The sequence below is a fragment of the Nicotiana tabacum genome, chromosome 16, assembly GCF_000715075.1.
Source record: "Nicotiana tabacum cultivar K326 chromosome 16, ASM71507v2, whole genome shotgun sequence".
Lineage (NCBI taxonomy): Eukaryota > Viridiplantae > Streptophyta > Magnoliopsida > Solanales > Solanaceae > Nicotiana > Nicotiana tabacum.
In genome coordinates, this window is record NC_134095.1 from 14,508,234 (window position 1) to 14,519,088 (window position 10,855).

Below are 10,855 nucleotides of genomic sequence, written 5' to 3' on the forward strand. Positions count from 1 at the left end.
ATAGAGTAGTTCATTTATACATGTGATTCCCCTGAGAATCCGCCATAGATTTACTTAGTTCAAAACATAGATTGATCCATGTCCAAATTAAACTACAAGACTAGTCTTCTTGAATGTTTGAATTGTTACATGAAAATACAACACTTTGGTATGGAAAATTCTTTTTGTTCCATTACATATATAGAGGCCTTTGGTAAAGATCAGCTCTGTGAAAATATATCATTGATCTCTTCACAGTTACAGATTCAACTTTCAAGCTTCAAGCACATGAGTTAAAATGTTTCTAACAGTGTCCAGAATATCCTCCTCATTGCACGAAGTTACAAACTTAACCCATAGAAGAATGGGGAATTCACTCTTCTGTACTGGAACTGTGATCAAATATGCAACAACCATTATAGACGCGGCATGATGACGGGGAGAAGTATTAAAAGATGAAATCTCCCCCTTTTCATAGAGTAAGTCCATAATATCCATACAAGCTTCAATATTTAATTGCTCTCCAACTCTAGCAACTTCCCTCAATTTGGTAATTAGATCTTCTAAGAATCTGAAGGCAATGCTTCTTAACATACCAATCTCAAATTTCAAAACCTGCATTAGCACTAACTCAGCTTCTAGAAAATCCTTTGTTGTAAAATGCTGCTCTGTAATGGTGTTGTCGGCTAAAGACTTGAAACATTTGACGTGAAGGGGGGGAGAATCGTGTATTTTGGTTGAGATCCATAGTGCAACGAGGGCAAATAGCTGCAAATTGCTTTCTCTGAGAGGCAGCTGTAAGAGCCAGGTTTTAGCAGCATCATTAATTCCTTGTCTGGAAATTAGAGATGGGTAGAATCGATCTACGAAAAGTGAGAGTGCCGAGTATTTGACGATGGGTGAAACTTGAAGCTCATGAGCTGATTGAATCAGGAATTCTGCCACTCGACCTCGCAAACAACAGCAAACCTCCTTCTTCATCCTCTCTCTCGTTCGGAATCTGGAGATAACTTTCAAATTCAGAGATAACTGTCAAATTCGTTTTCGTGGTTAAAGGCAGAACCTATCGAAATGCCTAAAAGAACCAAATGTAACCATCAATCGATTTATCATAAAGGAAATATGAGTATGATTATCAATTTCTGTAACTCAGAGATTGTTCTAAACTAGAAACTATATCCAAAATCCCACCAAATACTGAGTAGCTCGTTGCATCAGAAGATGAACGAATAAGAGATTGCTAAACTAATCAGCAGATCGGAAATCTCAATTCAAATATGGAGCTCATATTCCCGTCGCAAGTGTTCATTCGACTAGTCAAGTCGTCATATAAATATATACCAATACTCATAATAAAATAACATCTTCAAGCGTAACACAATTTAGAGATAGAACTTAGAAGTATCAAATCCCAGTAATTGGATTCATTTTGATTACCCACCGGCGAATAACATTTTAAGCAAGCTTAACAGAGTGGCTACTTCGGAGCTTTCCTAGCCACTATAATTTTCTTTTTGAATCCTTTGTATTAATTCCACTTCCTACTCGCGGTTATGGATTGAACGAGATTCAAGCTGGGGAAGTGAAAGGATAAATTGCCTTGTTCTAGGTCATTCGTTATTGGGGAGTGGGGGCAGCAAGAATACTGTATTTATTTATTTATGAGTTTCACTTACTCGTGATTCAGGGACCAAGTATGATAACACGCTGAGAAACTTTCTGACCTAGTATTTTGGACTTTCTGACCTAGGCAGGGCAGGGCAAAATCTTAATAGGGCAGGGCAGGACAAAGTATTAATAGGGCACGGTGGGGCGGGTCAAACAATAACAACATACCCAATATTATCCCACACCGTGGGGTCTGGGGAGGGTAGTGTGTACGCAGACCTTACCCCTACCTTGTGAGGATAGACAATGGAGTAATATATAAGCCGTTCTTTCTCACGTTGGGGGCTAGACCAAATATTCCTTTTGTTTTTAAATAGCGGTGATATTCATGCCAACTTACACGCGCTGCAACTATTCCACTAATACATGTATGGGTGACTCTATACACTAAAGCTAAGATAGATGAAAAGAAATAGCTCAACATTTTGTCTCTACCAAGATGTGAACCCTGGTCTCCCATGATTTTCACCCACTTTATTGACCACAGGGTCGCATAGGTGCTAGAGCAAACATTCATAAAGATCAGCAAACCAAACTGTAGCACTTGGTTCGGACTCCAACAAAACCTATAATCTGACATTACATTTAAGATCAACACACACTATGGATGCAGCTTAAAGCAAAATATTGTCAACAGATTCAATAATAATCTACTTGAAGAAAATTGATTGACAATATACAATGGATAAGGAAAAGTTTGATGAACAAAGCAAAGGTACGAACTATCAACAAACAAGAACAATAGATGCAGACATTCTAGAAGCAGAAACCTAGAGGGGGGGGGGAACAGGTTTCTTGTGTCTACTTTTTTTTCCCTTAATCAACCATAGGAAATGACAGTTGGTTAATTTCAAAAATTAAATCTAACATCTTATACATTAATAAAACCAGAATCAAGCAAGCAAAAGCTTACGAACCAATCACTAAAACACCATTTACATATGGAGTGATGCTATCGAGTTCTTGGGTAAAGCAAAAGAAACAAAATATTCTTTAAGGTACAACTATTACACTTCAGGTTTAAAACCTATAACAGAAAGCTTATCCTATACATAGTCTAGATTTCAAAAACAGACTGTCGTTGAGAATGCATAACAGAAATCAAGACATACCCAAGAAAACTACCAACCACTGAAGTTATTTTGACCACTGGTGCAAGACAGTAATAGTCTTAAAACAACAATAATATTTTGACATCAAGCAGGATAGAGAGGAAGCAAAAAATCCTTCGGAAAACACAAGCAAATTCAGTGGTTTAACCACCAAATCAACTAACTAAACCCAGTGTCTCATAAGAGTGAGTTCTCAAGTCATAAAAAATCAACCATGAGAACACACATGAATAAGTCATAACGAATGTTCATTGACTTGGATTTAGTGGTGGAGAAAACCTAATGACCCCATTGTTTAAAAAAGGAGATAAATATTAGTTAATTTTTCAATAACTGAAGAAAGGATAAATTCTCCACAACCCTGAATGTGCATGCAATTACCAATCATGCAGCATAGCCGAAGTTCTCACAGTATTGGTGATAAATTAACTATAAGTGATAGCACTCAGACCAATAGTGTATAATTTCAGTAATCGAACGTCCAACAAGGCTTTTCTTGTTAGACCAACAATAATAACAGAATCTAAAGATGCATCTCAAACAGGCAGAATATTACTGCTATATACGATAAAGACCCAAAAACACTGTAGCAGTGGAAGATAACGATCCAATACCTGCCATCAATCAAAGCATGAAGAAAACAGCAAAATACGGTTCACAAAAGCATAATTATGAGGCAGTCATTTAGTTAGATCAGCAACTTTTAATTGATTGTCCCACCTACTTTCGAAGATTAACATTCTCCCATCACAATATGAACTAATCAGTGATGCTGCAGCTTAACGAACCAAATCCAAAGGGTTTTCAGTTGCCTTAATATAATTTTTTTTAATAGGAAACTCTAGTGAAAGCGACACAAGCCATAACTAAGCTGAAGAAATAGCTCATCATGAAACCAGACTAAAGGACAGAAGCTGGTCAAGAAGTAAATAAATAAGGCATGCAGAAGAACAAAAAAAAAAAATGTTGTTTTCCCTCTAAATTAGCTTCAATCACCCTTTTCTGACAAAGTTAGCTGATATATTCATTTGATTTAGCTAAATGATTGTAGACAATGCCCGCAAAGAGCATATGAATGAATTATGGCCTTCAAGGACAACAGTAGAGGAACTGGCATGAATAATTACACAAACCATTCATGATCTCCATTCTTATTTTTTTGAAATTAATGATCTCCATTCTTATTAAGGATTCCAATTACATGAAGTCACCAAAATTTTCTTAACTAGAACAGAACTAATCAAGCCAACATGGTATCACGCGAACTCATTTCTTAGCCCCAAACCCAGAGTTTAACTTAGCGCTGTGTCGTTGTGTCTATGCAAAGTAAAGAGCTTCTAAGGAGTCCAGAAGTACATCTCAACACCCAAAAAGAACCAGAGAATCTACTGAAACTATTTCTTTACCCAACATCTAGAGTTGAAACCTTGGCTTAAACAATATCTTGATCTAATAGCAGAGTTAATATATATTCTAGTTCTCAACATGAACAAATCCATGCTCTAGTTCTCAACATGTTTCCCAAGTGTCATCACAAGTCACATAGGGCACATTGAGAGGATGATAAAGAAAGATCATTCCAACAAACAGGCTATATTGCATTTTAAAATTTATTGTAGCATACCAAGGCCTTGAAACACTTCCTTTTTCAGTTAGGAAGCAGCTTTGACTATTCAAGCCTGACTTTTCACCATTGTGCTTTATTTACCAGGTGAATCACACTATTGCAAACTTCCCCTCGTTCACCAAAAATAAAAGAACAATTTCTGCTAAGGGCACGCCCCAAACCTACATGATTCGAGTGGTGAATATATGAAGCGCAATATAATATAAAAAAGTACAACGTTAATTAGGTAAAAGCTGTGGAACAAACAAGCTGTAAGACTAATGAATTTTCATGAGAGGTGTTTAATGAAGTTGATCCCGAGTTCAGGCTTTAAATCTTCCCATGATGCTATCACGTCATCAATAACATAGGAGTGAATCAAAATCTTGACTTCCTATTAGCTTAATGCGTTTATCATAGTGTATAAGAGAAAGCAATAGTATGTCTCTTCTACTGCATTTGTTTTTTCAGTTTCCCGTTCAAATGCATTTGATATGTCAGGAAAATGTGTTCACATTATTGAATCTTCAGTATGGAGCACATATTTATACTGAAAAATGAAAACTCCACAAAGCACAAACCACAAAAGACATTCAAAAATCACCAACTTTTGGATTATAACCTTTTCCTTCCTTTCTTTTTCAGAAGATAGAATGTTGAGTCCTCTCCCAGTAGAAGTAATAAGAACTCCACGTAAAAGAAGCATATAAGCCCAAAAAGAGCATCACTAGTACATGAGGGAAAAGAGGAAACCCAAGGACAGGGTGCAACCATAAAGGCTGAACCGGTTGTCGCATTAACCAGCACGCGAACTCAAGAATATATAAATGTAATAAGAGCCAAATAACTCCAATAGCAGAATATTTGAACATAAACATTGATCTCAGTCAGCTCCTTTTTCTAAGTATTTCTGGAACTGGAACTCCCACCAAAGCTCGACCACCTTCTGAATGTGCAAGCCACCAGATGTCTTCCCGTTGTAAGTCCTAGCCTTGCCTTGAAGGAATTGGACCTCCCGGTACTGCTTGATGCAATATTTGCACCACCTACTTGGGCGGCAACCTGCCTATTTTCATTCCCAACTTCAGGGACACCACCATCACTGGCGCTTGCATCGGGATTTTCAGGTTCAGTTGCATCCAAGTTCACGGCCACAGAACCCCTAGTGGTCCTCAACCAGTCTGCACTTTCAGAAGTCACCAATCTACACTTCTTAACCTTTACTTTTACCAAATTCGGACATCCGCCAGCAAGCGCTTCCATACCCTGATCGGATACAGGGCAACTCTTTATACAGAGTTTTCTCAAAGCATTACATTTTGCAGCTATGCACGACAGTTCAGGATCTCCAACAGTTTCACTTCCACACAAAGCCAATCTCTCTAAATTCAAGCAATTCGTAGCCAGCTTCTCCAAACTAGCACATGTCGGGTTCACACCGATTAAAACCAATTCTTGTAAGTTGGGGCAATGCTTTGCCACAGCAATTAACCCTTCATCACTTATCCTGTTAGTCTTCCATCCATCAATATGAAGCTTTCTTAAAAGCTTACAGTGTTCAGCAACAGTCTTTAAACCAATATTAGTGCATTCAGGCGTTTTCACAAGGTGCAGAATTTCAAGATTTAAACATTTGGAAATAGCAGCAAGACCAGTGTCACTTACCTGAAGCCTCTCAAGATGAACTTCAACAAGTCCACAGCTGACTTGTTCAGCAATCACTTCCAGAAGCTTATCCCAATCTCCAGAACACCGGAATAGCTTAAGCGTCCGCAAATTCTTCGATCCAATAATTAACGGACCAAAACACTGTCCGTTATACAGTTCCTTAAGGCATACAACTCTAAGAGAACCTCCTGCAACGCCAGGACCAATCGGCTCAGCCGCCGCGCCATCTGTGATGCCACGTAGGCGCTTTACCGACAACTCTTCCAGCGCCGAGCAGTTATTCAACACGGCGTTCATGCCTTTAGCTCCAAAAGCACACGATCCACAAGATAGCTTCTTCAAACCCTTGCAATTCTTCGCGAAAGCTTCCATTCCAGCATCAGTAAGCTCACGGCACGATCGGAGCTTCAAACGAGTTAGGTTCCGGCACCGTAACGAGATAAGCACCAACGCCTCATCACCTATACTCGTAGATCTACGGTCACATTTCAAAGCGAGTTTCGTGACCGAATCGAACCGTGAAAAAATCAAAGGAACCACCGCTTCAAGGTCCGATTGCGCGTTGAGAGAGAGACGGTGACGGCTCTGACCTTCGACGCGGAGCCAACGGCGGCAGACGAGGGAACAACTTTTCCGGTCACCTGAGCTAAGAGACTGGAAAATGCAAGCTAAACACTCATCAGGAATATAATTAGTATAATCCAAATCTCCGGCTTCGAATACATCAACAACAACAACATCGTCGGAATCGTCGCTATTCTTCATGGAATAAACTGGCGACGAAGATCTGAATTTGATACGGTTTTGAGCTCCGGCGACGGTGGAAGCTGATTGACCCATCCACCACTAGCCAAAAAGAAGGAAAAAAGCTAACTGTTGCTATTTTTTCCACTGTCCTTTTGTCTTCGTCTTTTTCGGGTGAAGAAACTGCATTGCGGGTGAGAAAGCGGACCTGAAATTAGAATTACTAGTTCGGATTTTATTCCAAGTTTAGGCAAGTTTGTTAGGGCCACGAAAGTGTTAAATTACGTTTTGGGAAATGGTTGTTATATCTGATTTCAGGGGGGTAAAACTTGAACAAGAGTCAAAAGTGCGTGCCTTGTGGACTACCTAAAAGCTGCAAGTAGGCATGCCTGCTGGGGTCTTGGAGAGTAAAAAAAAACAGTTTGGTGAGTAAAGTATTTACAAAAATATCACATCTCGAACAATAATATAAGGCAATTTACCTAAATATAATTATTCAAGAATTCGAATTCGTAATTTAAAAATCCCAAAAAATTAATTTTACCATTGTTCCTATATATAGAACAAAAGAAAGGATCTCACATGTGTATCGTGTGTCTACGCAGTTGGATGGAGCTATACATTATGATTTATAACTTTTTGACCTCGAGCCTTGAACTTTCACAATCACATTTTCTTCTTTTTCCTTTTACATGTTTTTAAATTTCCTTCGAATTCAGCCTGTGAAAGAGGAAGCATTTTTTACATAATTTTTATTTAGGGATTCTACCCATCACGTTATAATTTTTGGTAATTGAAATATGTTCAGAAGAATAAATTTTGTTTTATATATCGTCTTAATCTTGTGAAATTTGGTAAGGATAACTTTTTGGAAATATTTAAGATGAAATTTCCCAGACATCTTTTGAAAAGTTTATAACTGTTTGAAAAATAAGATCGCCGATAATCTTATGAACTTAAATGATTTAGTACTCTTTTTATCATTATGATGTTTTAATAGCAAATTATAGAAAGCAGAGACATTTTTAAATTTTTAAAAGTAGTAATAAACTCTAATTAAAATTTGTCCTTCCTCGCTTCCTCTTCTCATTTATTGAACAATCCAATCATTCCAAGTGTCAACTATTCATGGAAACAGTCTCATATGTTCCTTTAGGGTCGTTTGGAGTAATAGTGGGATATTCCGGGATATATGGGATAACTAATCTCACTATTTTAATATAAAAGTTGTTACGGAATTAGCTTATACCCCAAAATAAATATAAGATAAAATTAATCCTAAATTTTATCGCGTAATTATTATTCTTATCTCATACCAAACGACTTACCGTGATAAAAGCAAGAACCAATGTTTGCGTAAATGGAAAGGAAGAAGGTAATTAACTCTTTGTAACATGTAGCAATGGTGTGGGATGATATGATACCGCATAATTGGCGATCCTGTCTGTTGGTGCATCAATAAGCAGATGCATGAACGAAGGTTAGTATATATTTTTAAAAAAAGGATAATGTGATTCACAAAACATTTCGTATTCATGTAGGATTCGAAAAATGGTCGCACCCCTAAAGTTGTGATGTAGACAAGTTATGCTAATGCAAATATTAGTAGTTGTATCTATGATTCGAACTCGTAACTTTTAGGTCATACGGATATAACTTTACTGTCACTCAATTACCGATAATTCCCCTTCAACAAGATTAACATATTTATCAAATTTTAATGGGGTGGTCCCTTATAGACACTCTTTTAGGATCTTGGTCTTAAATTGACTCAAGGCCAATAAGATAACCATGTTATGTGGATGCATATAACGGCAAAGTTCTGGCAAATACTTTGGATGCATGGCATGGCAAAAAGGTCCAATTTTTATCACTCAATTTTTACTATTATGATTTAAAATCACCTTATATCAGAACTCCAATAGGGGATACGGGTAAATGAGAATTTTTTCCAACAGCGGATGAGGTAATATTAGCCAAAAACTTAACGAAAATTGCTCAATTTCAAATAATACATGACAAATTTGACCCTTTCCCGGATTCAAATATTTAAGACTTTGATTTTATGAAAACTGATAATCGCTAATAATCTTATGAACTTCACATTTAATTCGGTATTATTCTGTCCTAGTGATGATACAATGGCAAACTAGAAACCAGAAACATTTTTGAATTATTAAGTAATAAAGCTCTAATAAAAAATTGGCCTATTTCGTTGTTTACACTCTATATACGAACCGCAAACAACTATATGTCTTGATCCTAATCACTATCGTCTACAAGGAAATAAATTAGAAGACTAACACAATAATCAAACGTTGAACGTATCTGGCCATTAAACTAGAAAAAAGGACTCACAAGCAATAATGCACAATAATTAATTAGGTTTCGGGTCCATTGATAAATTGTTCATTGTAAACCATTCAAATTGCATTTCCTGTCGTCTAGCTCACAAACAAGGTTGATAAATATTTTTCGCGAGAATATTCTTTAATAAATGCATTTTTGAATTTTTAAGATTTCAAACATAATATTGAAGATAGCATTAATTAATATAAAAAGTGTAATATTTCAAATGCCTATTGTGCAAAAAAAGCTTTTCAAATTACTCAACGGGAAATAGTCATACGTAGAAGCTGCAAAACGTAAATTTTCATAAAAAGTCCTTAATCATCATTAATACTGTATGTCCAATCATAATAGACCATCTCAACGGGAAAAAATCTAATATACCACAAGCATTGCATGTGGGCGCACCTTCTTTTGTTCCAATATTTGAATAAGACACAAAACTGATAAGAATACATAATCTATACAAATATCGAGTATATTAGTAGCTTTTACCATAAAGTTGAAAAACTAAAGGAAAAATGTAACATATTGTTGAACTTTTCTTTTACTCAACACATGTTGTTGAACTACTCCTTTATTCAAAACTATTTCTGAATAATAAAATAAAATAAACAATGTACTTAAGGACATAAGATATGTCCCTATTGTAGCAAGTTCTTACTGAATTTGAAATTAATTCGGGTTAATATGATAGTTTAACAGTACTAGCTAGTTTACTGCCATTTAAGCCAGTAACTGGAACTCTTGTCATCAAATTCCAAAGATGTGTTTACATAATTAAGTCATTTTCGAAAAAGCATAATCTTCTCCTGATTTATCCTTCTAATCGTAAAGCAAATTAAGATAATGCAGGAAAAGCCTAGGAGCAGAAAATAAAATCTATTGTAAACGGAACCATAGAATGATGCATATCCTCCCTCCGTATGTAGTATCAGAAAAATAAAATAATTTTGTCAAAGATGGATGATGCAGATGAATAATCGCCAAATTTAAGAGTATTTGTATATAGGTTAACAACCAAATTAGGTCAGTCAGTCCAAATTCTCCGTAGGATCGAGATTTAAGGATATATCACGGATAACTACTTGAATTATATTAAAATGTCCTATTAGTACGGTCATTCGTAGGTGCAAAGTACTTTACTTAGAGAGAGGTCCTAAGCTATTTTTAAGTTAAATATATACAAAAAGTTTGATAAATAAGTCAAATCTCTAGATCAAGAGGATGAGGTACGATCACGCTTAATTCTAGTCCTCAAAAGGATAAGCGGTCGCTACAAGTATAATCCGGTCTAATAGTTCGGAGTCGAATCCCACAGAGAACTAAGGCTTAACTACAGATGCTTAATATCACTAAGAAGACAAACTAGAACAATTTCTAAGTTATAAGAATGTGATTTTTTATTCTAAACTAATTAACTAACAAGTTTAGAAAGCAATAAAACTATTAATTAACGAGGATGAAATTAAAGACAACATTAAGGAGGCCTAGAGTTATGATTTCCCCAATTATCAGAACTCTTCCCGCTATGTCTACTATAATATTGGCTAAGTATTCTCTACCGATCGTGAGTACTTCGGGTGTCGTAATTTTCTTCCGAGCAACTACCACAATTTACTAGATGTATTCTTCCGAACTATACTAGCTGGCACTAGTTCACCACTCACTAAGATCATGCCAAGGTTTCGTTATTCCTAATCCCACATTTAAACCCTCCGTATTGATT

The 10,855-nt window shown here is 36.4% G+C and overlaps 2 protein-coding genes across 2 annotated transcripts; both read right to left on the reverse strand.

Annotated features, from left to right (window-relative positions):
- Window positions 1–152: 152 nt before the first annotated feature.
- Window positions 153–1,080, reverse strand: LOC107779670 (cyclin-J18-like). The gene has a single exon (XM_016600142.2). The coding sequence runs from the start codon at window positions 958–960 to the stop codon at window positions 253–255; it is 708 nt and encodes a 235-aa protein (XP_016455628.1). The 5' UTR covers window positions 961–1,080; the 3' UTR covers window positions 153–252.
- Window positions 1,081–4,957: 3,877 nt separating this feature from the next.
- On the reverse strand, window positions 4,958–7,082 carry LOC142170645 (F-box protein At1g47056-like). Its single transcript, XM_075232607.1, has one exon. The coding sequence runs from the start codon at window positions 6,871–6,873 to the stop codon at window positions 5,266–5,268; it is 1,608 nt and encodes a 535-aa protein (XP_075088708.1). The 5' UTR covers window positions 6,874–7,082; the 3' UTR covers window positions 4,958–5,265.
- Window positions 7,083–10,855: the final 3,773 nt, after the last annotated feature.